The sequence below is a fragment of the Rhipicephalus microplus genome, chromosome 5, assembly GCF_043290135.1.
Source record: "Rhipicephalus microplus isolate Deutch F79 chromosome 5, USDA_Rmic, whole genome shotgun sequence".
In the NCBI taxonomy this organism is placed as follows: Eukaryota; Metazoa; Arthropoda; class Arachnida; order Ixodida; family Ixodidae; genus Rhipicephalus; species Rhipicephalus microplus.
In genome coordinates, this window is record NC_134704.1 from 41,054,673 (window position 1) to 41,082,592 (window position 27,920).

At 45.1% G+C, this 27,920-nt stretch overlaps 4 protein-coding genes across 4 annotated transcripts in view; 3 read left to right on the top strand and 1 right to left on the bottom strand.

Annotated features, from left to right (window-relative positions):
- The window catches only part of Lerp (lysosomal enzyme receptor protein), a 91,530-nt gene extending 77,629 nt beyond the window's left edge, over positions 1–13,901 (top strand). The window contains exons 35-42 of the mRNA XM_037425690.2: positions 1,835–2,042; positions 4,946–5,029; positions 6,040–6,221; positions 7,244–7,350; positions 8,220–8,305; positions 8,425–8,565; positions 11,061–11,130; positions 12,644–13,901. Coding sequence (XP_037281587.2) covers positions 1,835–2,042; positions 4,946–5,029; positions 6,040–6,221; positions 7,244–7,350; positions 8,220–8,305; positions 8,425–8,565; positions 11,061–11,130; positions 12,644–12,754 — 989 coding nt within the window. The 3' untranslated portion in view covers positions 12,755–13,901. The remainder of the gene's footprint in view (positions 1–1,834; positions 2,043–4,945; positions 5,030–6,039; positions 6,222–7,243; positions 7,351–8,219; positions 8,306–8,424; positions 8,566–11,060; positions 11,131–12,643) is intronic.
- Positions 1–27,920, top strand: part of LOC119174674 (nucleolar pre-ribosomal-associated protein 1) — a 341,215-nt gene that overhangs the window by 161,057 nt on the left and 152,238 nt on the right. The window lies entirely within an intron of this gene.
- Positions 13,770–18,362, bottom strand: LOC119174675 (uncharacterized). The gene is made up of 4 exons (XM_037425692.2): positions 17,745–18,362; positions 17,269–17,493; positions 16,033–16,406; positions 13,770–14,433 (listed from the first exon to the last, which is right to left on the bottom strand). Exons 1-4 carry the CDS (start codon positions 17,833–17,835, stop codon positions 14,011–14,013), a joined length of 1,113 nt encoding a protein of 370 aa, XP_037281589.2. The 5' UTR covers positions 17,836–18,362; the 3' UTR covers positions 13,770–14,010.
- LOC119174671 (monocarboxylate transporter 13) overlaps positions 17,461–27,920 on the top strand; it is a 214,171-nt gene continuing 203,711 nt past the window's right edge. The window contains exon 1 of the mRNA XM_075895273.1: positions 17,461–17,593. The gene's annotated coding sequence lies outside the window, so the exon portion shown is untranslated. The remainder of the gene's footprint in view (positions 17,594–27,920) is intronic.

Sequence of the window (27,920 nt, forward strand, 5' to 3'; positions counted from 1 at the left end):
GTCGCTCGCTGTCCGAGATGGTGCCCGTAAATGCTAAGTCGCAGAATGCACCGAGACACTGTACACCGTTGTCAGCGGTCATGACGCACCCGAAGTCATGACCTGGCCCACAAAGAAAGTTTACGACAGTGCTTTAGTTGGCCCCAAGTGCCAGTCATAATTTTTATCGCTACGTGGGGGTCAACGTTCAGTTCAACTCCCGAATGATGATTTATCAAGAATGAGGTGAGAAGTGTAAAGTCTACACGGCACAAAAGACAAAGCCAAATTCCCACCGTCGACATATTGGCGATATCGATGTCACTTGTGGCTTTGTAGCTGGCAGCCGCTGCTTTGAGCTGCTATGACTCGAAAAGTTAGAACAAGCATAGTCTCGGAGACATGCGTTTTAAAACCAAAAACACTTATACATCGCGAGGTTGCACATCTCGAAGGCCATGCCTTTCAGACTCGTATGCTATTGTGCGTTAACAAAGGAGATGCGAATATTGCAACGAGATCACTCAGTCAGTTTGCATTTTCATTTTGGTGTCCTCGGCAGTTAGTTTTTATTAAAAACGCTATGCCCGCGCGCTAAGATCTGCAGATCGCACATCAAATGTAACGGTGCAGTGGCAAAGGCCGGGCAACGAACGAGATTAGCGCGATGGAATAGCACGGTTTTTTCGTTACCTGCGCACGAAAACGGATCTGAACATGTGTAAGGGTGGCCAAGAGAGGGTGCTACGTGATGGCACCATCATCATCGGGACTTGGCCAAAAGAGGGCACTACGTGATGGCACCATCATCATCGGGACGGGAGAATAGGGGTTAGGGTTGTGTGTTAAGCACAAAGGAGCATCATAATCCGGACTTCACCGAGAGGGCGCTACATTATCATCAGGACGGGGAGAAAGGGGGGTTAGGGTTGCGTGTTGGGAATAAAGGAGCATCATCATTGGGACTTGGCTGAGAGAGGGCACTACGATGGCATTATCGTCGAGACGGGAAGAAAAGAAAATTAATCAATATTTGCTAGGAAAAAATGCACATTATGAGATTCAATGTGACACAATTACACAACATAGCAGATGTCCCGCTGTACGGGAGTTCGATATACGGGTGCACCGGCCCCGTACTTTTGCATGGGAAATAAAGGGGATTTCTTAACTGTTCGATATAGCCAATAATTCGATATATCAGAGCTTGATATACGTAGGATCAACTGTACAGGTGGCGGCGTTATGTTAATGTTCTCTCACTACCTCGCGTGATGTATATTGTAACTGTGACATTTGCTTGGGACTAGATGATTTTTTATGAATTATATTGAGCCCCGCCGCGGTGGTCTAGTGGCTAAGGTACTCGGCTGCAGACCCGCAGGTCGCGGGATCAAATCCCGGCTGCGGCGGCTGCATTTTCGATGGAGATGGAAATGCTGTAGGCCCGTGTGCCCAGATTTGGGTGCACGTTAAAGAACTCCAGGTGGTCAAAATTTCCGGAGCCCTCCACTACGGCATCTCTCGTACTCATATTGTGGCTTTTAGGACATTAAACCCCACTTATCTATCAATTATATTGAGTTGGATTGTCAGTAAAGGAGTTTGGATACTTCCTGAGTCTACAAAAATTTTAAACTCGTGTAATGTATATGAAAAACGCATGGCACCATATTATTCATCAGGTGTGGAAGTTTCAGTTGGCAATTCTAGACATGAAATCTTAACCTTAGTTTTTGTTTGTTAGTTTGTTTTTCTAACAACAAGCCAATGATGGTGAAATGGACTGTGAAAGTTTAAAAGGACATGAACTGACACGCTCTTGAATTGCCGGCAAATGCTCTCGCTTTCCCAGATTCTAGGCGTGTCGATATGATGTACGGCGGAGGGGATCCATATGTCTGCCACAACCGCACCACTCAGCACCCATCGACTCTGATCCAGCATGAGTGCGTGACCAGCGGAAGTAGCACTGGAGTCTTGGAGTTTGTCAGCGGCCCTACACCAGACCAGTGCCTGTTTGTCTTCAAGTGGAAGTCTAGAACAGCTTGTCCACTTGCCGAGTAAGTGCCATTCACTCATTGTGCTTGCATTTTTCGTAGCATCTGAAATGAGCATTCAAAATCTGTGGACAAGCAAGCAGGTAGCAATAAACCGACTCCGTGAAAAGCCTTTTTGATGGAAAACTTAAATTTAAAGCATTTTGACTGTAGCCTGGTATACTATTTTTTAATGCCTTATTTGCTTTCTTCCACTCTTTTTTTTTTTTTCACTAATGGATTGCAGTATATATTAACTTGGCTCCTGAAGTAATCTGTAGCGTATGATGTCAATTACATCATCAGAATGTGCAGTTTACCTCATGCTGTCACTTCTAGGCTTCATTGTTTGTTAATGTGAATGTAATAATTCACTCAGTACCTGTTGTGTACCTGCTTCAGTGTGAATATTCGAAGGAATATGAACATATATGAATCTAATTTAATTTAAATTCCAAGTATTGAAGTACTATATTTAGACAATTCCAACGCACTCTGAATTCCAACTCGCATGTGATTTACCTGACTGAGAAACAAAAGTACAGCTGTAGGGCAGTTTAAACATCTGCACACGTGCAGCAGCTGCACCAATTTCATACAATTCTCCATTTTTGCACTGCACCAAAACCATGGACTTTGCTGAAATCGCGCCACACTGTGCAAAAATGCCCGACCAGCCTTAATATCATTTCAGGTGTCTTCATTTCCGCGAGAAATAGAGGCCACATTGGCCACCTCATCAATCAAACCAAGCATGCAGACCCTAACCCGTAACCACGGTGTAATTCGTGTACTCGTTAGGTGAGAAAGCTCTCCAGGTGCAATCAACCAGATAAAGCATAACGCCGCGCGCGCATCGGTTCACTGACCACAGTGGATACCTATTGGTGGGACGACGGAACTTCAAGAAGAAACAAAAAAATAATAAAAATGCATTGGGGGTAGTCGCAATCGCTCAGTGGGAAATACGAATTTTCTTGTCGGCAAATGTGGTTGTGGCATGTTAGGAGTGTATGGCGCGTTTTTTATGTGCAAACAAGGTCGACGTGCTGCGAACACCGTCAATGCCAACCACCTTGTTGGTTGCCATAGCAACGGCACATGAAATTTTTTTATGGCTTGAAGTTGTCTTCCCGGCAATGGATACCCGGTGCCATCGCCTGGCCAATGGGCATGGGCTGTTGTTACTTTATCTGGACTGACGCGTTTTGTAAGCGAGCCAAGAAGTTGTGCCCTAAACTGCAACGCCACCGTAAATTGAAAAACAAAAATAATAAAGAGTGGGGGCAAAGTTGGGGTGTGGCGATTAGAAAATTGCTTGGCCTTGTTCTAACCCGCGCAGAACGCTGTTTAAGCCACTTTCACCGCAGTACACCAGGGTCCCGCGGAAAATTGTGATTTGGAAGGGGCCCTTAGGATTAGTCACGGGACGCAACACATTTTGTTCAATTACTCATGCATGCATGCGCCGCATAATTGTGAGTACTATTATGTCTAAAAGTTACTGCTAATCATATGGAGCAGCGTACGTCGTTTTTGTTGCCCTTCGAAAAAGAACTCTTCCACCAGGTTTTTTTTTTTTTCCGCCGCCCGTGCTTTTCAGTTTTACAAATCTACTGAATTGCAAATTGCAAGGTCGCCAGCTTGGCAGAACCACATTTGTATTTGCAGTCCTGTCAAAGGATTCGACAGCCATGGCAAATGATAATGTATACTTCATTATTTGCTCAGTGGGGTAATTCAGATACTTCTTTTATTGAAATGGCAGTACTCATATTCACTCTGAATGATTTAGGTGGGTTGAGCGTGCTGTACATATTTTTTTTTCCCTAAATGTAAGCCTTCTTTCTTATACTGATCCAACTTTGTTCTTTCATGATAAAATAAACTTTTCCAGTAACCTGCTTCAAATTTTGATTTTAGTGTTCCAAAAGTAACATTTTGCTACTCCAAAAAGTGTTCCAAATTCTGTTCTGACTGTTGCACAACTGCATCTGTGCCAACATATAGCATGCATGTCATTTTGCAGTCTATTTGTACTGAAAAAAAAAAAGTGTGTATTGGAATCAATTAAATTTGGTATACGAAATGAACAAATAGACACATAAATTGCATGTAACCACTTGTGAAGATGGTTTTACTGCAGTGAAGAAACGATTTGCCGTTAATACTACTGTACAGGGGAACTTCGCACTGCCGGAAAACTCCACTTCAAGGTTAAATATACAAATGATCCTCACATCTATTGTTCATTTTTTAAGTTCAAAAGCTTTTTATACTGGCTTATATGCTCTCTTGGTATTCTAAAATTTAAAAAATGACATATTTTACAACTCATCACTTGCATTCTACCGAAAGTCAAATCCTACTACTATTCAAAGATGCTTCCGCTTGCCTTTGAATCTGAAAGAATGACATGTTTACTTGCCTTGTTTTAATAAAAAAATATATTGTGCAAGTCATTCGGGTGATGACAAATACACATTATTTTTTATACTATGCGATATATTATGTTTGAATTCGCTTCAAAGCAAATTCGAAGCATATAGCTATTTGGTGTGTGTGGCAGTGGAACCAAATGGCTATTCCCTTAGAATTTGCTTCACCATTCGCACAAGCCTAGCCTTGCCTTGCAGTGATCATCTGACCCTCACCCTTTCCATGTTGGAAGTTCGACTACTTTCTTGAAATCTGGTTGCAGCCATTGGCACGGCTTGCATTTCGATTTTATTTTTTGAAATTTGGAACCTTATGTCTGCTGGCTGCTTTAAACCTCACATGCATTGTGCAAGGGTAGACTCCAAGGTTTTATATATTGAGATGTGCTGCCATAGAATTTACAAGGGCCTTCTTTAAAAAAGTATATTTAGTGGTAGTTCACTAATAAAATAGTGCTCGATTTTCTGTTCTCTTGCTCCTCCTTTCAGGGACGATGTTGTGCCTGAAAACAACGGAATAATCATTGAAAAGAGGCTGGGCCTTGCTATGAACTTGTCTTCATTATTGAACAAGTAAGTCATTCCTTTTCTAATATCCGAAGACATTTGGAGGCTAGGACTATGCTTGGTTTCGTACATCAGGTGCAATACTATGGAAGCAAGTGACACTTCTTGCATTATGTGTTTGTAGTAAGCAATGGTTCAATATATTTGTCACCTGTAATGTGATTTTCTTTTTTTTTTCTGCTTTCACATGGAGCTGTAATGCTCTGTGCCTTTGGAATGAACGGACCACCTTACTTATACGCTTGTCAGTTGGCTGTTCTAGATTGTATTGTCTTTTTGTTTTCTGGTCTCATGGCCTTTACAATTAAATTCGTAGTGTGCAGCTGGAGCCGATCATGAAGGCCACATTCACAACGATGAAGTCCAAGCACAAGATACGCAGACTTACAGCTTTCGTTGAGGCGATGCCTCTTCTATTTTATCAATGCCAGCCAGATGCAAGATCCGTAGGACGGCGTATTGCATTGCTCGTGTTCACAACGTTGGCGGTCACGCTGGCTCTAAAACATGCGGTTTTCTGTGATAGCGTGTCGCTGTTGGTGGCTCTATGGGGGCAGCCAATGGGGAAGCGTCGTTGCGATGCTGCAACATGCACAGCGCTGTTATGCAGCGGCAGCGTTGCTTCGAGCTACAAAGAAGGAGCTCGAAGGAACAAATCTGACAGACGTATGACATTGGAGTGGGAAAAGTCTATCGCGTCTCTGGGGGAAAGCGCTTGGAAGCACGTGTGACGCATGCAGCCCTACTCCCCTCATGTAGTGTCGCATCACGACCACTTCCTAAGGCAGACTGACAGCTTCCGTTGAAAAGCGCGCGTTTGCACAGGCATTGAAATAAATGAAGGAGGCACTTCTAAGCTTCGACAATGTTCCAGCTGATGCATAAAACTGACTGTAAAGATGCTTTTATTATTTGACATAATGAAAGCTCCCTTGTAGTTTCATAGTTACGTGCACTTGCTTTTGCAAAAGTATGTATGTGGCTGCATGCTGATCTTTGCTGACCATGTTGTGCAGTGCCTTCAACGTATCTGAGAGCAGAGGCAAGGACAACTATGTCTACATGGTGAGGTTGGGAGGACCCGTTGTCACCGGCATTCCCGGAGCGTGCACCAAGGCCAGCGTGTGCCAGACCAAGGGTGCAGCTGGTTTTTACAGGGACATTGGCAGCTTCAGCACCAAGAAGTTCGTCGTCAGAGGTAATGTGGAGCTGCAGTGCTTTTGTACAAGACCTGTTACGTGCAACTGTTTGAAAGGTATTGTTGACATTCAGGGCCATATTGTCGAGAATCACTCATGTGTGTATTGCTCTGGGCACGCAAGTTGATGTATCGGTAAACATTTGAAAGGGAACTTGTGAATCCCTACACTTGCTTCTATTTGACACCATCAAAGAGTGCATTGTCAGAACAATTTGAATTTCTCTTCAGCATACGTCTAGTGAGATTTCCTCTGTGTTGGTGCATTGTAGTAAATCATTCATTTGTCTTGAATGGCAGCTGGTGCCTCTTTTTCATTGCGATGGAATCTATATTGGGGAACGTAAAGGGAAACATGTTAAAGTTCAAGTGCTTCAAGTGCTTCAAGTGTTAGGTCAGACTGGCCTGTCCAATGTCTAAGCCTTTCAGTGCAGCAACCTAAAATCATGGAACAGTTCACTCCATTTGGGCCATACACAGCATTATATGCGAAGTAAAGTCGCAGCAGCATTGCACACAGCTGCAAGTGTTACACGGGCTTTGGTTGAAGCCACTTGTGTGGTAGGCAGACTGCTTGCTATTTCACGTAATAGTTTAACAGCCGTATTTTTATTTAGGTACAGTACTCTCATTAAACGGAACCTGAAAAGATCGGGAAAATGTATTAGTTTGCTGAGAGATGAACATGACTGATCAATTCAAGTAAGCAACCAATCATGCTAGAGAAAATTGTTTCGTTAAAAAAGCAGTTACCTTTAAAAGATTTCTGTTTACTGAAAGTGTACTGTGCTATTTGGGTCTGTATTTGTGAAAGCTGAAGTTTTCAAGTTGTCATTTCTCAGCTTGAAATGTACTAGTATTCTTTCATGTAAGTTTAGTTGTGGTGAGTGGGATGCAGCCAACACTATTTCCCAAAGTGATGATGCAGGAATTAGTCACCATGTACCATTTATTTTCGTGCTTTCTACTTTATGGAGTCCCAGCCTACCTGCACAATTGATGTATTTCTGCTCTGCTTGCAGGATCGGAGTTATTACTTGAAATGGAGTCCTTGGTCAGCAAGTGTGGCCGTACGAATGACAGTGTCAAGTCTATCATCAGCTTTGAATGCTCTAAATCTGCTGGCGTGGTGAGAAACATTTGCCCACGTTTACTGGAATGTAATGAGTGTTACCTTCCAGATTTTTGCTGCGTGAAGTCAACCGCCATGTTTCATTCGAATACCAAAATTAATGTTGTCTAAAATAGCAATGATGCACACAACTCTTGCCCCTTTTTTTCTTTTTTTTCCTGGACACAAAAGCCTCCGCTCGCTTTACAAACGTGGCTGCATTTGGATGAGAGTAAATATGGTAGCTTTAACTGCCTTGAAACGTTATGCTTAGAGTTGTCAATGATTTTGTCCTTGTGCTATCCTCCTGATTAGCTTGAACCCGGAGAAGCATTATTCCCAGGTGCTAAACCGAGATTAGAACACTTTTTTTTTTTTTCAGCTATACAGCTTCTGTGCAATTCGTTAGATTTTCTTAGCACATTCATGTTATAAATAAGCAGATAAATTTTTTTTCTGAACCTTCTTCTACTTTGTGGCCTTTGATTGAACTGACCTGCCTTAGCTTAAATTTGTGCTCTGTGTAGTTTGATGGTATTCAAAGCACTTCAGACCAGTGATGGTTACATGGTATAAACTCGGCTTCTTCCTTTTCTCTTTCTTCACTGTCACCAGTTCATTTTCAATTCTTGAGCTGCTGAGGTATTATTTTTTGAATACTCTTGTTATCCCTCGAGCAATATTTCTTTGTTTTGTTTGTGTGACTGCTTGAATTGTGAAACTGAGACCAGATTTTCGGCTGTGTGAATTGAAAGGATGTATAAAATTGGTGAAGGCAAATGTGTAAGTGGTATTAAAAGGCTTTCAGGCAAGCAAGCATATTTCTGATTACAAGCCGTATAGTTTTTTTTTACATTACTGACTCGTGCGTCTCGTCTCTTCCACAGGGCTCACCAGAGTTTCTTTATGAATCCGGAAAATGTCATTACCTGTTCCGGTGGGCAACAATCCAGGTGTGCCACGATGCTCTTGTGTAAGTCTCACTTCCATTGTAAATGCGCATTCGTGGCTGTCGCCTCATTTGCATGCATCGGTGATGACTTCAAGGTATTCTGTGTCTGACAGTGTTGTTCTCGTGTTTTGTGTTTCTAGAAGACTTGCGGAACCGGACTCGGATCGCCTTGTCAGTCCAGCATCTGTGTCATCTAGCGCCACCGTTGGCATTGTCGTTGCTGCCGTTGTGGTCTTTGTACTTGCATCAGCAGGCTTGTACCTGGTGAGACATAAATTGAGGTGCGTACACTTTCCTTTGTGTGTGGGTGTACATGCGTGCATATGTGCGCACGTGTCCGTGTGTGCAGAGTGCTCTCTGTAAACGGAAATTTGTTTTAAATGGAATTGCTGCTCAAATGGAGCAACTGCCTCTGATACGATTGCTTTGGGACTACTTGTATTCTGCTCCCTAGTTCGTCTCAGTAAATGGAACTCCTGTTAAATTGAAAATAGTTTCCTCGTCCCTACAGGCTCCATTTAATGATTCTAATGCATGCATTTCATTTAGGAAATAATATAGTTACTCTTAATGAAGTACTAGTATTGGCATGATTCATGTTCAGCCCTGTTACTCTTTAATGCTAGTTGGTCCAACTATAGGTTTCTACAGTAGAATCTTGATGATACGATTACGGTTGATGCGAATTTCGCGATAATACGAATTTTAATGTACTACATGTTTAATGTAGCAAATTTTAATGGACTACATTATATAAAATACAGTGATTCGGTGTTATACAAAAGGTGTCCCCAGCCACTGCAGATAATACGAATGTGCGATTGACCGCTGTATGCCAGCGGCGCAACGCGCCAAAAACATGCAGTGAGGCCGATGCGAAAAAGTTGGTCCGAGACCAATTTTCTCGCCAAGCGATAACATAGTATCGCCTTTTTGCTTCATGGCTTTGGCCTCACCGGCTGCTCTATCGCTCTCTCTCCAACCACGTAATGTTGTCAACGAGCTGCAAATCAACATGGCGGCGAAGGCATCTGCGGTAGGTCGCGTTGGCGCTTTCGCGAATTTCGCGCGCGGTCATAGAGTTCAGCGGCACGTCAAAGCTTGTGACCTTGACAAGGACGCCGTCGTCGAGAGCCTGGTTTTGATTACGATCGTTGATAACACCGGAAGTTGAAGGTGCAGCAGCAGTGAGTCCGCTTGCCCGGATGTGTCTTGCTTTTGCACTCCCGGCTGAATCCGTCGCCGCTGCTGTGTCCGCTCGTGTCATTTCGGCTGGCGTGTCTTCCGAAATAATATTAGTAAAGGTGTGAACTGTTTCTTTTCAGTGCCTTGTATGCACAAATAACTCTATACGAACTTAGAGCTTGCTCAAAAAATGGGCAAAACCAAATGAATTCTCAAGCGGGGATGGTGGCGGCGGGGTTGGCATGTATACGAGGGGCAGAACGAATGTGAACGTTTTCGGCGGGCGCGGACGTGGTTTTCCGGTTGTGCTGGCATTTTCACTTGAATTATCCAATGCGAATTCTCCAGGACCCATTATTTTTTGTGTCAACTTCGCGGTGAGGTTTTCCGGCTGCGTAAGCTGGGAAGCGAGTGAACTTCCAATGAGCTTAGCTGCTTTCGCTAGCTCTGATGTCAACTGTGAAAGCGCTGAGCCAGCAGCATGAGCGAGGAAACCACGGCACTTAAGAGACAGTAAAGGCAGGAAAGTTGCATCGCAGACTTTTCAGCAAGGTGTAGTTGCCAATGAAGTTCTTATTCATAATTGTTATCAGCTTTAAGTTGTTTTTGGTTCATATGAATTCGGGCTGATACAAATATTTTACACGCTCCCTTCGAATTTGTATCATCGAGATTCTACTGTAATTGTAGGTTCTCTATAGTGTATGCAGACAAGCTACAGTAATGCCTCAGAAACTGCTGTATTTTTCTGCGAGGGAAAAGTTGCGCATTTGATACGAATTGTGGCAACTATAGTGTGCCGGGTGGTAAATTGTGAAAACTGTCGTTGGTGATGTTTTTAGTGCATGTAGAGCAACGCTGGTGGTAAATAGTACACCACTTCCACATCGTGCCTAATGGTGATCCGATCAGTAATGACCGTGCGAGACCGTTCTTAAGCCTATGGAATCTCCAACTGACTTGTAGGCACACTGGTAGGCCCCATGACTTAAGTTTCTTTTACCATATTTTTCTTTTACCATATTTATAGGCAGTCTCTTAGTGTCTGCATGCCTGCTTAGTGCTGCGCTAGAATGACTGAAGTACAAAGAAAAGGTAACTAGTCAGTGGTTACAGCGGATTATGTAGACGGGAAAAAACGAAAATATCAGGCTATGGTTTAATTAGCCGACATGCAGCACCTGGGAACAATTAGTTTGTTGCACATTAGAGTTGGCAGGCTAACTATAGCCACATCTAGCCAACAAAGAGGCACATCTTCAATAACATGGTGGCCTGCTGAACTGTGCAATTGCTATTAGCATTGCCTTGAGTGAACCTCAATTTGTGCCAACTTGGGTTGCTCTATGGAATTGAATGGGCTGGCTTTCCTGGTCATCGCTTCTGTGAGCTTCCATTTATTCATTAGCCATGTTTACTGTGCATCCCACGGAAGCATTTCTGATGTGTTAGAAAATATGTTCGACGACAGCAATTGTTCCGCTGAGCTCGAAGTTGTTGACTAGTTGTTAGGCTTTCCAGTTGTCTTCTTCACTGCTGCTTCTGATCTAGCTTGCTTTACTTACGTTATGGTACTGTGTTTCTCTTTTAGGACCTTGGTTGATCTCGCTTGCTACAAGTCCCTTAGTGGTATAAGGGTACCACAGTACCACTATTCAAAGGTACGTACTATGTGCTGCACTTGTCACTTACTCAGTTGGTGCACCGAAGAGTAGGAATATGCAAAATTCGGTATTAGCCTGAACTGAATTCTGAACAGGGAAATTTTTCTACATGAATTCTTCCTTAAATTGAACCTTATTTTCCATGAAGCTGCAGCTGAATCGCAGGTTGCAGCATAGAATTCCGGCCGCGGCAGCAGCATTTTGAGTAGAGGCGAAAATGCTTGAGGCCCGTGTGCTTGAATTTAGGTGCAGGTTAAAGAAACCTAGGTGGTCGAAACTTCCGGAGCTCTCCACTACGGCTTGTCTCCTAATAATATGGTGGTTTTGGGACGTTAAAACCACAACAATTATCAGTGAAGCTGCATGCAATAAAAGAATGTCTTATGATAGTCAATATTCATTAATAAGCATATGCATATTCACTGCATGCAGATAGCAAGAAACAAATAATTACAGCTTTCATTATTTGTGTTCATTAGGATTAGGAATTACTGTACTCATCTCACTGCTGAATAAACCAGAAGTATCATTATTGAGGTAGTCATCACATAAGGGAGCTTCTATTTCATGCCAGAAGTACAAACACACGGAATCGCTTGCAAAGTGGTGTCGATAGTCTGTACACCTTCTTTCCACCTTTGCTGGGGCCCGGTAAACCGCAAATATTCTTGCTTCTTATTCTTGCGATATAATTGTTGCTTTTGTACAGGCATCAAATGTACATCGCTTTCTACTCGGTAAACTTTCACATATATACAGTTGACTCTCGGTAAATGGAAACCTGTTAAACGGAACTACTGCTTAAACGGAACTATTGCCTCTGCAATGCTTGGTTTCAGGCTTGTACTCTGCACCTATGTTCACCTCTCAATTAACAATAAACGGAACTCCTGTTAAATGGAAAATTTTCTCAGTCCCTCAGGGTCCGTTTACTGAAAGTGTGTGTATATGTATATATATATATATATATATATATATATATATATATATATATATATATATATATATATAAAATAAGGGAAAGAAGTGTATACCTAAGGGCTCGTTTTTCCGTGTTTTTAACACAATAATAATGAGATATAACAGACAGTAATGCCAAGGAATGTACAGGGGAAGTTATTAACATTAATGGAATGTAAATAAGAAGAAAGAAAAGTGGATGAAAAAATTACCAACTGTAAGCAGGAATCGAACCTACGACCTTCGAATTACGCGTTCGATGCTCTAACCACTGAGCTATTACAGCGGCACTCCCTCCATCCACTTTGTTGGGTTTATCTGTGAATTTAGAAGTAGGAGCGACAGTCAGCGCCATCTATAAGCCAAACAACGAGTGTGAAAACACTCTTATGCGCATGTTTGGCGTCACGTAGCACGTGAACTTATTATGAGCGGGCAGATATATATATATATATATATATATATATATATATATATATATATATATATATATATATATATATATATGTGTGTGTGTAATATTTAATTTTTTTTTTTCACTATATTTCAGACCACATCTCAGCTGCGAAGCACTGACGAAAATGGAGATACCGAACTGCTGACGTCGGGGTCCTCTCTGAACTCTGCAGACGATCCTTTAGACACTCATGTTTTAACGTAGGCGATTGTGGTTTCACATTGTCGCATATTTCTTCGTCATTACAGGGCTCGTGACTGAAACCAGGGAAGCACGCCTAATTAGACACGAACCCTCTCTACAGTTTTGATTTCATCGCGTAGATTGACGAATTCCGTGTGAGGCTGTGCAGTCTTTAGAGTCCTTTTAGCTAAGGCATTCTTTTTTTTTTCCAATTAGGTTGTACACAGAATGGGAACGAATGGGCTATGAAAAAGGAATTGCTCCATTGTTGTACTAGTAGCAGGGTGGAAATGCTGGAAAAGTTTTGCGACGTGGTGCGACCATCACGGCGCGAAGGTGTTTGAACACGTTGACTGTGATAACAGACCTCGCATTGAAGCGGCTGCAACACATCGCAGCATCTTCTGTGTTGTGAGATTTCTAAGCAATCCCAGCTTTACCAGAGCACAAGATGTTTTCTTTTAATTTCTTTGCACTTTCCTAGATGCTATTGGGTAGCCATCATTTGAGGGATGCAGCGAATTCCATTTTCCTCTTTTTTTTCATTGCCATCGTTTTCGCTTAGTTTCGAGCTAGTCTCATGTTCTCAGTGTTAGGCTCGAGCTGGTCTCAAAGTTACTATGCACTTGTTTTCGCCTGGACGCTTCCGTAACTAACCCTGTTAAGTGCAGCTTGCTGTTGTCACCACGCCTACCCCTCTCTTTTTGTTTATGATGGACTTGCCTTCTCTGGTGGGACAGTGTGCCTTGATCTAGTCCATGCTGACTCACGTATACTGTACGATAGTTTAGTGCGCTACCGCAGTCTTGTACGCTTCTTGCCATGTGAAAACGTACGATAGACAAGAGGCACAATCGCTGGCAACACTAGCCTAGAATAAATGTTTTCACTACTATTTCTCAAGCCATAGTTATTTAGTTGAAGTACGTTTGTGGTTTTATGCAGTTGACATGTTTGCATTCCAGGCTCAATTCGTGGGAGTGCTTGGCTTTGTCAAGGTCGGCGTCATGCGCTAGAGTAACCAAAAAAAGCAGAATTGTTCTATTCTCTTTTTTTTTATTCTCTGCACAAGGCATGCAGACAGAGTACATAATTGACTAGACTGTTACATGTATATATGCATTTCATGAGAGTGAGGTATGTTTGAATAAATCTAATTTATTATACACTTCTCGTGTCGTGTCTTTTTTAGTCACCGAGATCGCATTTCAGATTGCAACATGCTTGGGAAATGTTGAAATTGTATAGTGTAACATTGCTGTTGGTAGCCACGTTAACTAGTGCACATTTCTTGTTAGATACGTGTACAATTTCCTCGCTGGTGGCTTATTGCTCTTGCGAGGAGTTATCCTATCTTTCAGCACTTTTAGAATGTCGTAGAGGTAACGTGCAAACAGTGGGTGTGTATGCCGGCATTTGTTGCAAAAGGCCACCAGAGCTTTTCCCACATCGGAAAGCTCGCAGCGAACTAGAGGCGAAACTTCTTTAAGCGACGCAACAGCATTTTGAGTGCACTGTAGCAGACAGAAGGAGCGATCAAAGTGGTCTATCTCTAGGGCTTTCTGGTCTTCCTGGAGTGTGTCAATGAAACTGTCAAACTGAAGCAGCTTGTCGAGAAGGTGCCTGACGATGGGAAGTGTGAAGACTTGGCCACGGGCAAGGCTTCCCACCCAGCTTGCAATGTTTTCCTGGCGCCTGTACTGAATTGGAAAACAAACTTGAAACTAGAGGCTGGTAGTCCTTTCAAATGTTCATCATGCGTGTGTTAAAGGGGCCCTGCAACACTTCTTGAGCATGGTCAGAAAATGCTGCCGATCGGTAGTAGAGGCTCCCGACAACACTCGAGCCAAATATTATAGTGCAGCATGCGGCCTGGAATCTCAATAAATTATCAGTCAGCTAAAAATGGCTTTCTCTTCTCTCCACAAATCGCGGAAAATAAGCCCAGTAGACCCATCTATCAACCATTGGCCGATTTGAACATGGCGCACTCGGTTGTTACAGAGGTTACCGCAAAAGGCCATCACTTGTCCACGCGTGCATGTGAGATCGCACTGAAAAGTCGCGTATTCAAAGAAAAAAAAAAGAAAAATGCTGAAGGTCACAAGGCGAGAATGATGGCTTTTGTTTGCCTCTCTCATCTCTCCCTGCTCAGCTTCCAGTGCTTTCGTCAGAACGAGAGAATGTGATTGCAGCGTGTGACAAATCTTTGCAACTACGCTTGTACTGGACGGATTCCTAAAATTTTTGCGGCGTTCAATTTGTGAGGTAATACGCTTTTCCAGTGTATTAATTCCATGGTTCAATAAAGTAAAATGCTGAGCCAGTTGGTACAACATAATGTAGAAATATATGAGCGCACAGAAGTGTCTTTCCTGTCAAGTGCTTTTCCTTCTACCTTGTGCGCTAGGGTATTTTCATATTAATTCCATGGTTACACAAAAAAGTGTTTCAGGGCCCCTTTAAGAAAATGGCTTTGCTTAATTCAGCATTGGATAGCTGGTTTGTTATCATGCAGTGTGTTCCAAGGAATACGCTCTTTGGAAACTTTGTTACTAAAATCTGTGAAGCAAATTGTGTGACAGAATTTAATTGGTGAGCTGTTATGAACTTTGATATTGTCTGTTACCTTTTCAGACTTGAATAATACTGTTTTGATTCTGTAAAATGGATCATGTGGAGTGCAAGTGCATGCTGTCTGTTACTTTTTCAGACTTGAATAATACTGTTTTGATTCTGTAAAACTGATCATGTGGGGTGCAAGTGCATGATTCATTGCAAAGAATACCCACTTTTCCCCTAACTTTAGTCCTCTCTGCAATGCCTCGTGGATTTCTTTTCCAAACTCTGGTCTAAAATAGTTAGGGACACCATTTAGCAGCGCTGTTACTGACAAACTATTGATGAAACGTCAAAGATTCGTCATGCAGTGAGGAATTATACTGTTCAGTGTGCTCAGCTGAAGCATTGCAATAAAAATATTCTCGACAATTCCCAACCTTTACACCTACATCAATATATGTCATTGGAGCATGTCTATGTTGAGCCACCAAAGATGAACTATTAGTGCAAGAATATGCAGCTTTCTCCACTGTTGATTACTGCAAAGTGTTTGATCTGCTTGAATAATGGGCAGCAGAATAACCTTTAAGTAAGGAAATGAATCGAGTATACCTGAGATGTCCAAACCTGCAACATCACAAGGGGCTGTTCGATATACGAAGCATACAACACATTCTTATGTGATCCCTCTCAAAATATGGACCTTGTTTGTAACAAAGTATCTCAAAAATACTTACATCGACTCGTTCTTCCCGCCGTTCTGCGATTTCGTTGAGGCAGTCTGCAATGAAATCCACCACAGCTGCTTGAAGAGAAGGAGTTAGTGTGTTACGCCTATCATTGCACATATCCGATAAAGTAGACAGTGCCTTATGACACAGCTCCATTTCGGTGCCACTGATCGGTGCGCTCTTGCGTAACGTCCGTAAGAGGTTGTTTGCTGAACGGAGCGTCAGTTCTTCAGCGTCGGTGCCTTCGACAGCCCGTTTCAGAAGAGCTGCGTTGGATGTTACTGACAGGTAATTCTGCAAAAATGCCCAGTGCTGAGCGATGCGCTCTGCAGTGATCGAAAGCTTCTCCGTGGGTTCGTACGTTGGTTCACGACAGTAAGCTGCATAGAAACAGTATTTCAAGCTCAGTTTGTGTGAACATGCATACATGCTGTTCAAGCACAAGTGATTGTATCGTTTAGTGTGGTTAAAGGTGTATGTACCCAAGTTGAACAGATTAGTTTAGACATTATTATTATTAGTGTTATCAGTTTGAACATCACAGGTATATTAATCATTGAAAAATCTTGAAAGTTTCACTTAAATTTCTTGCTGAAGTCTTCCATTAAGACTTAACATATTCCAAAGTGTTTGGTATTTTTGCAGCATTGCCTCAACAAAATTTTCTGAAACTTGCGTAGTCTCCGGCTCTTTCAGAAGAAAATGCACTCCATTTTTACCAATTGGAAACTATTTGGGTCCTACTAGGTGCCATTGAAATCTGTCGTCGCGATAACTGATGGGGGAACCGCGATGTGTTGTCACCCCCCCCCCCCCCCCCCCATTTTCTCACTTGCCAAGCTTTCTCGCAGAGAGCATGTTTTTCGATACAGTGCAAGAGTACGACTTAACAATACCAAAGAATTTTTTTCTCTTTAGTGTGTCTTTAAGCGTCGGTAGGAGGGGGGGGGGGGGGGCAACAAGGGCACTCTCCCACTTCCTCCAGGGGCGTAGCCGGAAATTTATGTTCGTGCGTACGTGTATATATGCGCCAGCAAAATGGAATTTTTTTTTTTTGGGGGGGGGGGGGGAGGTGTTGAACTCACCCCCTCCCTACCTACACGAGCGCTTGTCCCTTCCCCAGCCACGATGCCAAGTGGGTTTGCGCACCCCAAGACAAAATGCTGCTGACACTCGATCGCGCTGTGCCCCAGATCTCGTTACCATTTCTGTCTGAACACTGCATTATAACAAGGAACTTGCCGAATGGGTTGGACGGCAGGCTGCTTCTGATGCTCATCAGCGCTACTTTCTGCTGCAACTGGAGAACATCATCTTCGAGGCATTGGCATACATCGGACATCTTGGCTTCGTTGCTTCTCAGCTGTTCCGCGAGCTCTATGACGTAATCTTCCGCCGAAACGTTGTCTGGCTTCGTACGTATGATTGCCAGAGCTACAGCAACCTTGACCGTGCGATGGCGTTCATCTGAAACACAAGATGCTACCAGTTAGGTTTCGCGCAATGCGAAGGGTGGATACGGCGACCAAACGTATCGCCGCCGAAGGAAACGAACTTCAGCCTAAAGGTAAGCTGCAAGACTGGCTCTTTGGGGCTTAAACGTCAGAAATTTGTACACACATGCTTCAGTAGCAGCAGTGCATATCCTGAACTTTGGAACTGCTTGCATATATATAACTCGTCAAGATTCGGTCAATGACTGCCGCCATTTCACTCACCTTGGGGCAGTAGAATAGGGATTTTATTTTGCGCTGGGTCATCGGGCTCTTCTTCAGGGGGAGTTTCCTTTCGTCGTTTACTCGGTACCATCACTGCGCTATATTTGCGTAGCAAGGCGGGATCCACAAATGGTTCTTCGACCTCTTAAACCTGAGCACTGACGGCTATCGCGAGTCCTAAAATTTATCTTTCCCGCGATATTCAATTCTGTCCGCCGCAAAATGTTGGCGCTGACGGCTATATAGATGTAATGGTAGAGGGGCACATTCAGGCAACGTTTATAGATATTTCTATAAACGTTGCATTTAGGCACATCATCCATGGATTACATGGAGGAAAGAATCCCTTTTTATCAATCCTAGTACATTAGTTACAGAAGAAGGCAATGGGCTCACTCTCCGGCGGAGGCTATGAGATGACATGCGGGGCGGGTCCTTTATCTAGGTCACTCTACAAACGTTGCCAATTTGTGCTCTTCGCCCGAGCATAGCCTCCTCTATAAAGTTATATAGGAGGCTATGGCCCGAGTTACTGTACCCGAGTAGCGGCACTGGCGTCGTCATCCGTAGAAAATTGGAGGAGCGTTGCAGCCGAAACCACCGGCCAGTCTGGGTACAGTGTAGTCTCGGTCAGGAAACATGATTAATTCGATTAATTCCGCAGTCACTTCTGTGCTTGTCATGTTGCTATTACATGTGGATAGTCATACGTGGGGCAAAACGGTCGATGCATAAATGTGCGCTTAAGAGCACAGAAATTCGCTTAAGAATCCGAACGCTTCGCATCACGCATCACACTGCAGCACGTGTGGCTGTTCACCTGTCTTTGCCGATACAGACATTTTGTCGAAAAACACATCCCAGATAATCAGGGAAGTGATAGAGCGTTTCCATGTTAAACGAATGTATGAAGCATGCGGCAGTGAGTCACTGATATATCTCACGGAAAAAGAGTTCGCGTATCTGCTCAGCAAATGTGCCCTCAAGTGATACGCTATGTAACTTTATATTCCTTTGTAGCACTTCTGCTCAATGTTGATGCGCTTCTTTTAAAGACGATAGTCTTTCTTGGGGACATTCGACGCAAAAATTTTGGTCTGTCTGTCTATCTGTCTCTGTACATTTGTCTGTTTGTCTACTCTTAACGGCGCCGGGTACTAGAAACGGCTGACTCTATCCGCAGCGCCCAACAATGTTGCTCAAGATTTAGCGTTCATACCTGTGCAATTGTCAATAATAAGCAATTATTGCGCAAGTCTGGGCCACCATAACAACACGTATATACTCTGCATGTGCATCTTTTACTATAAAAGGCATATATAAGTAATTTTAAGGACCGTAGCGCTTATCACGCTGCGCTGACCATGCAACGCTTGCACGAAAAGGTGAGTGTTTCAAACGCTTTGCTAAGACGCGATGGTGGTGGCACCTACCCGTCGCCTTGCGTTCTACACCTTATCACCTCTGAGACGGGCGCGCACACCCGTCTCAGAGCCACACGCTTTGTTTTCCAAGAACACTGCCAGGTGGCGCTCATGTTTCACGTGTGACGTGCCTTGATGCGCTCGTTCACCTCCGCTGCAAGCTCGAGGCACTCTAACGCAGTGCCTCCAAAATATCATTCACCAATTTTCGTGCACAGAACATCAATCAAATTGTTCACTCTTTCCACACGCAAGAATATCGTCTTTCAACGACACTTGCAGATTACATGCAGATACGGGGCCAATTTTTTTTCATGGTTTTTTTCATTCCTCTAGCCAGTTGTGCGGCTTCGTGAAAAAGCTCGAGAGTATTTTCACGGAATGTTTCTGCCAGAACAAACTGCACACCGACAGCGTTATGGAGTTATGGACATGGTTGCAGTTGTTCAACGCATACTTTCATTCGAAATTGGTTGTCGTGTGCACGCTGCTACCTTCACAGCGAAAGCAATTCGTGTTTACGTTGTAACGCATCTTCGATTTTATGTGAAAGGACTGAACAGCGACAAATCAGGAAAAAGCGGCAGAGGGCCAAGCAGCTGAAGCTGAGTCATTGCACATAAAGAATAAAGTGTATGAAGCAACGGATGGATGTTGTGCTTCAGTTTTTGCAAATATAAGAGTTTCACGTTAAGAGTTTTAATTGTGTATCTTAATTTCGTTTACCTTTATGACGCTGTGCATATATGCGCAGCAACCGTGCAACTGCATAATAATGGTTATTAATAGGCCCCTGAAAACTACTGTCTGATGTGCAACAACCAAAGTGAAACAAAAAATACATAAGCTACAATTTCATTTTAGTATTGCTAAGGCACAAACCCAGCCAGCGGGATACCTGCATGTTTATGCTTGCAAAAGTAGCGGGCATGCAATATTTTCTCATTCCGTGGTGGAAAGCAGGTCATAATTTTGATACAATATCTTATTAGGTTACGTCTACATGGCATGAAACCGTACATTTTCAAAAGTGCATCATCCTTTTATAGGATGCGCTGTATTGGTGCAAATGTGATGTGGCCAGAACGAATGCACAGTGCTCGTCAAAATATGCAAAGAACTTAAAGGCGCCAAATTCAAAAGCGTTAACTGCGTCGCACTAAAAAGAGAAAATGTGTAGGTTGCGTTGACTGCCATCGAAGCGATTTTCAGCTAACTATCGCAAAATAGGCAAAAAGGGTGAACCGAAAGCAACACACGCTTGCAATACAGTCGCGGGAAAGTCAATAAAAGCAAATTTATTTTAAATATTACAGAAACGTACATCACAACGCTTACGTGATACCAACGACAAGCAGCTTCTGCAAGTGAAGTTGCCTGTGGCGCCATCTATCCAATTCAACGCCAGCTGCGTCAGAGAAGTGGATGAGCAAGCCCACTTTTCTCGTCTAGTACACTGCAACGTCAGTTTCACAATTCTACACTTAGCGTTAGTATCAGGCACGTAGACAGGACTCTTTCTTTTTTTTTTTGGGGGGGGGGTGAGGGCCAAATTGTTTGAAAGTGTTACAAGCTGCCACTCTAGCGTCGCCAGTGCGAAGTCGGCGACGGGAATGACAGCAGGTCGGTTCGTTCCGTACGCAAGCAGAGACAGTGAAGAGATCAGAGACGTGAGAAAACAAAGCAACTTTACTCTAGTGATATTGCAGCACACGGGATCTAATACAACACTTCAATACAACTAACAAAATACATCGACACTTGATACAACTAAAGAAATATATAGCAGAAACAATAAATCAGCTTACGAGAGAGAAATATTACAAACTACACAAACTAACACGAATAGAACGACAGGGTAGAAAGCTCGGAGATATAAACAAGTGAAGGCATACGTGTGATGACCGGCAGCGTTGCGTCCCCGACGATCGGATGCGAGAAGTCGAAGAGAGTTCTCGCACGACTGCGATGTCGGCGGTGTTGCAACGCTGGTGGCTCCGGGAGGCTAGTGCTTGCAGGTGACTTCGAGCAGGTTGAGCTAACTCGAGGCGAAGTCCCGATGTCTACGTTGCAGACATTAATATCGCGTCACAACTAGACGAACGGCTAAGTTTAGGTGGCCAGCCGATACAGAGCCACACTAAAAACTTCTAGAAGAGATGCTTGTTGATATGTTTCTACATCATGTTGGTCAGCGACTAGTCTGCCTAGCAGGGCAAAATCCTGCGCTTAAATCCCCCTCGTGTCTCCTCGCTCTCTTCCTTGGGGACAAGAGACCTCTACCTGGGTCCAATCATGCGCGTTTAATTGATGGGAAACTCCGCCCCAAAAATATTTCGACCCCACCCCTTTTTAATTGAGAGAGGGCCCTCAACTAGCGAGAGGGACAACCTGTCGGGTTGTTGTCATACGGCTTGGCCACCAGAGCGTTTCCCACGCTTTTCCCCGTGGGAACGGTCAAACGTTTGGCTCTCAGCCGGTGCGTCTTGTAGTCTAATCCTTGTTCGGGGTATACCGCGGCCTTCTACGACCTTACAGACGCCGCCGCAGTTACAAAAGGGTCGACTGTCGGCGGCGACGTTCTAAGAAGAGCACCCCATTCTGCCCTTCTCGGCTCCCTTTCATGCGCCCGCCGCTCTCACGGTCAGTCGGGGAGTACGGCGCCCGTTAATTGCCGTGACGCGGTGTCGCCAAAAATGGCCGTCCGTGACAGAAAGGAAGTCTTTACATGTTAAATGGAAAGTGGCCCGGGAATATGGAAGTTTTGCCTAATTAATAGAAAAAAATTAAAACAAAGTGAAATGCAGCACATGAGGTGAGCTAACCAGCGATGGAAAGGAAATTTCGACACTGTAGTAAAGTTAGAGCGTGTGCACCAGAAAGAATGCCTTCCTACCACTAATCTCGACTAAGAATTAAGGCCCATACAAAAGCAGTAACGGGAAATCGAGTGACAAAAAGGAAAAAAAAAGGGGGGGGGGGAGGGGGGAATGCACGGGAACTGGTTTGTCCACTTACGCATGTGTGAAAAAAAAATGAATCGGGAAGAAGAACGAGAGCCATTTTATGGCCAGAATTTTAAAGCAATTAAGCAAAGAACACACTCATTTGGGAAAACAATTTTATTGTACAACAAATAACTAAAACGCGGATGCTTCCGTGAAACAAAAGTGGCAGAACGTTAACAATCATTTTAGCGAGCATTTTTTAAAGAATGGAATTGCCAATGGTTCTACCATATAGTAAAGGTCAATGCAAAATAAAGAGAAAAAAATGAACATGTAGCCTGGCCGAAGACATTGGTTCACGCTGCCGGTCGTGGTGGTAGTGATGTTGCAAAGGTGGCGTTAGCTTGGCCTAAAAGGACGGCAATTGTTCCGTCTGAGCATCTCTTAAATTAAAGGGGTCATTCACCTAATGTCACTCAGCCCAGTGTCTCGCGGGAAAGTCATCAGGATACGTTGCACGCTCATCCTCGTCGCCGTGGGTCCTTCAGAAAAAATGACACCTTCCAATGCTTGTGACAACATTTCTGCAAGCTGCATAGCATCTCTGTTCTTTTTCTGTCAAACGGCGGGCACAGTAAAGTGAAATGTTTGACGTCACCACAAACGGCACAAAACGGGGAAGCGCCTCGCCCAGTCTTGAAAGACCAAGCCGGCGTGTGTGCGGAGTCGGTTCTTATCCGATAAAGCAGCGTCACTTGTTCTCTGGAAAGTCCGAATGACGTGGGAACTTGTGGATCGCCCTGAAGTGATTTCGTATAACACTCTTGTTGTTCTGGTAAGTTTTAGGAGCCCTTATTTTTCAAACGCAAGTTTGCGCTTCACGTGCAAGGACATCAGCTTTTTCATTGCCTTCAATTCCAAAGTGAAATGGGATCCACTGAAATTTTACATTGGAGCTCTTGCCGATCAGGTGTTTAATGAACGCCAGAGATTGTCTTGAGGATTTTTCTTGGGGTATTCCTCGATGCAGTCGCTGTAACGCCGACTGTGAATCAGTCAGCACTACCACATCTCGTGCAGAAAGCGTTTGCAATTTTCGCTAAGCCGCGGTGATTGCTGTGCTTTCGGCACAACACGATCCAGGCGGCCCGACCTTGACACGCCAAAGGAGGGTACGCAGAAAGCCGCTGCGCAGCTATCCGTCAGTGGGCACACTGATCCGTCAGTGTAGACTTGAAGGTGACCACGGTACATGGTGCTCAAATGGTTCAACAGCAGAAACTTTGCTTCCTCAGCCGGAACAGTGCATTTCGTCGGCAGTTTAGGGACCCTGAAGTTACAGGCAACGTCCGCAAAGGACCATGGCGGGTTGATAGGGCTCCGATGAGGCGATTTCAAGCCGAAATGTCGAAATGTGTTCAGCGTCGCGTGAAAACGGGAGTCAGGTCTTGCTCTTAGCCGCCGGAGAAGGGCCGTCCCTGTGGAGGTTCACCCAGTCTTGATAGCTGCGTCAACAAAGCCTGAGACGCCAGGAGGCGGAGTGATAGAGACTCGGCTTTATCGCTGATCTTGTTTGACGTCACCTGAGGGACTCCCATCGCCAATCGAAGACCTTTTTACAGCGAAAGTTGTTATGAGATCACAACTTGGGTCACGCGCAGTTGCATATGTTGTCCGCCGCCGCCGCCGATGTCCGTAATCGCATCGCGCGGAATCAGAAAAAAAAACTTGCATTAATGACACAGTGGGGCTTGAACACGAGCCCTCTGGATACCAGCCCAATATTATACTAGTGAGTTACGCCGGTGCTTGTAACTTGGTGCCAAACTTGCCTTAGACAGGCATGACTTAGCTCCAATGGCACAGCGGGGATCGAACCCGGGTCCGCTGGGTGCCAGCCCTGTATTCTGCTACATAGTGTCACGATGAGTCACAAGTACTGGGGGATTTATTGAACGATCGGGTAGCTAGCACTAGGATGATGCGTCAGTCGTGGCTGGCTCTCGAGCAGAGAAGAAAGCACGCGATCATCTTTTTCCTCCAGATTGAGAGCCGCTCTTGCTGTCGACCCACTACGTGCTGGTGGCATTATCCCCCCTTCCGAAAAGAAAAAAAAACAAGTCCCAAAAAGAGGAAAGAAAAGTACATAGCATCACCGCGATGCTACTACATAGGCACGTGAAAAAGAAATTGGAAATTCGGATAATGTGAAAGTAAAAATTGAAGAGCGTGCCAATATAAGAAACGTCAATGAACGAGAAAGCAAGTTCACACAAATAAACAAAAAAAACACAAAGAATGCTGTACGGTAAAGGAAAAGTTACGAGCAACGCGCAATAAATGGTTTCATGCGCAACACATGAACGACGTCCGGCCTCAGCCGTGTCCTGCTCCGTGCATGGGGTGTTGAGTCCGGAACCACTTCGTAGTTCACGTCACTGACGCGGCGTAACACTTTATATGGGCCAAAGTACCGGCTCAGCAACTTTTCGCTAAGGCCACGGCGGCGGACGGGCGTCCACACCCAAACTTGATCTCCGGGGCTGTAAAACACTTCTCTGTGGCGGGTATTATAGCGTCGTGCGTCTGCCTGCTGTTGCTGGCCGATGTGCAGTCGCGCGAGTTGCCGGGCTTCCTCAGCACGCTCTGCGAATTCTTCGGCGTCAGTTGCCAACTCGTTTTCGTCTTGACACGGTAGCATAGAGTCTAGCATGGTCTGCACTTCGCGGCCGTAGAGAAGCCGAAATGGCGTGAATCGCGTGGTCTCTTGCACGGTGGTATTATACGCGAAGGTCACGTAAGGTAAGATCCGGTCCCATGTTTTGTGCTGTACGTCGATGTACATTGAGATCATGTCTGCGAGGGTCTTATTCAGTCGCTCGGTAAGTCCGTTGGTTTGCGGGTGGTACGCAGTTGTTCTTCGGTGTCTGGTGTTGCTCAGTTTGAAAACTTCGTCCGTAAGCTGCGCCGTGAATGCCGTCCCTCTGTCCGTTATTACACTGGAAGGAGCACCGTGTCGTAACACGATGTGGCGCGTGAAAAATTGTGCTACCTCAGAAGCCGTGGCTCGTGGGATCGCCTGGGTTTCAGCGTAGCGTGTCAAATAGTCGGTCGCGACGATCACCCATTTGTTGCTGTCCGCAGACAGGGGAAATGGCCCGAGAATGTCCATGCCGACTTGGTCGAATGGCGTGCAAGGTGCTTCAATGGGCTGAAGCAAACCAGCTGGCTTAACAGATGGTTGCTTTCGGCGCTGACATTCCCGACAGCTCTTCACGTACTTCTTGACGCTTGCCGAAAGTCCTGGCCAATAGTACCTCTCACTCACTCTGGCAAGTGTTCGTGAGTAGCCCAGATGACCGGATGTGGGTTCGTCATGGCAAGCGAAGAGGACGTCGTCTCGCATGTCTCGAGGAACCACCAGGAGGTAGGCACGGTTGTTCGAACGAGCGTTCTTTTTGTACAGCACACCATCTCGAAGGCAGAACGACGGCAACGAGCGGAATAAATGACGTGGTATGATTGTGTCCTGGCCCTCTAAATGATCAATGATCGGACGAATCTCTGCGTCATCCCGCTGCCGTTTACTCAAGTCTGATGAGCTAATGGCGCCCAGGAAGCCTTCGTCTTCCTCTGCTTCCTGACTGACGACATGAAGGGGCGCGCGTGACAGTGTGTCAGTGTCTTCATGCTTACGGCCGGACTTATGGACGATGGTGACGTCAAATTCCTGCAGCCGCAAGCTCCACCGTGCTAGCCGTCCTGAAGGGTCGCGCAGGCTTGCCAACCAGCAGAGGGCGTGGTGGTCCGTCACTATCTTGAAGGGACGACCATAAAGGTACGGGCGGAACTTGGTGATTGCCCACACGACTGCGAGGCACTCTTTCTCCGTAGTGGAATAATTCGCCTCAGCACGCGATAGAGAGCGGCTGGCGTAGGCTATCACTCTTTCGATGTCTTCTTGACGCTGAACGAGCACTGCACCGAGCCCAATGTTACTAGCGTCGGTATGGACCTCCGTGTCAGCATCATCGTCGAAATGAGCGAGAACGGGCGCTGATTGCATGCGCTGTCGCAGCTCATCAAAAGCTGCTTGTTGCTCGTTTTCCCAGACAAACGGTGTGTCGTCCCTTGTGAGACGAGTCAGAGGTTCTGCTATCTGTGAAAAGCCATGAATGAATCGGCGATAGTAGGCGCACAAACCAAGAAAGCGCCGGACAGCTTTCTTATCGACAGGAGCTGGTAATTCGGCAACAGCGGCAAGCTTGTCCGGATCGGGACGGATTCCTTCGGCGCTAACTACATGTCCAAGAAACTTTAGTTCTTTATAGCCGAAGTGGCACTTCTGTGGCTTTAGTGTGAGGTCCGCCGATCGGATAGCCTCCAGCACGCTGCGCAGGCGCTGAAGGTGCTGCTCGAACGTGGCAGAGAAGACCACCACATCGTCAAGGTAGACAAGACAAGTCTGCCACTTCAGCCCTGTGAGGACAGTGTCCATCATTCGCTGGAAAGTTGCCGGCGCTGAACACAAGCCGAAAGGGAGTACTCGAAATTGGTATAGGCCGTCTGGAGTCACGAAGGCTGTCTTTTCGCGGTCTCGCTGATCTACCTCGATTTGCCAGTACCCGCTTTTGAGATCGAGAGAAGTGAAATAATGGGCACGACGAAGTCTATCTAGCGAATCGTCGATACGTGGTAGCGGGTACACATCCTTTTTGGTCACGTTGTTAAGCTTTCGGTAATCGACGAAGAAGCGTAGCGACCCGTCCTTCTTTTTGACAAGCACGACTGGAGATGACCACGGGCTGTTGGATGGTTCGATAACGCCATCGTCAAGCATCTCGCGAACTTGCGTACGTATCGCTTCACGTTCTTTAGCCGACACGCGGTAGGGGTGCTGGTGTATTGGGCGTGCGTCCTCGTACGTGATGATCCTGTGTTGAGTGATGGACGTCTGGCGGATCTTCGAGCAACTTGCGAAGCAAGACCTGTACTCGAACAAGAGCGCTCGCAGCGCAGTCTGGTTATCGGTGGACAGATCAGGATTGATGTCAATGTTGCTCATTGATGTGTCTGCGTTATCCACTACTTCTGACGTGAGACAGTTGGTTACGTTTGCTACTTCGTGGGCAAACGCTATCGAAGTGCCACTGAAAAGGTGTCGATGCTCGTTGCTAAAGTTGGTAACGAGCAATTCAGATCGGCCGTCACGAACGTGTATTACACTTCTCGCTACACATATGCCTTGCTGCAGGAGGTGTTCTAAATTTGTCTCGGCCACCACATCGCCATCGCTCAAACCACAGCATGTTACGTCGACTAGAACACTGGCTCGGGGAGGAAGCGTCACGCTCTGTTCAGAAATACGGAGTACGTCGACACGCATTCCGTCATCCTGCACGTTGATTGCTCGCTGGGCTGAGAACGTGACGCGGCGCTCTTGCAGATCAATGATAGCTCCATTTTCCTGTAGAAAATCAACTCCCAGAATGACGTCACGGGAGCATTCACGTAGAACAAGGCAGCTTGCTACGAATGTGTACCCTTGAATCTGTACTCTAGTTGTGCAGGCACCCAGTGGAGTAACGACATGGCCACCAGCTGTCCGAATCTGCGAGTTATGCCATGGTGTGATTACTTTCTTCAGCTGCGTTGTCAGTTTCCCGCTCAGTATGGAATAGTCTGCGCCGGTGTCCACTAACGCATTAACTACACAACCATCAATTGTTACTGCTATGTCGAGTGAAAGCCGGCTAACCTTTGCAGCAGCAGGTGATGTCGGACGAGTTTCTGTACAGTTCTGC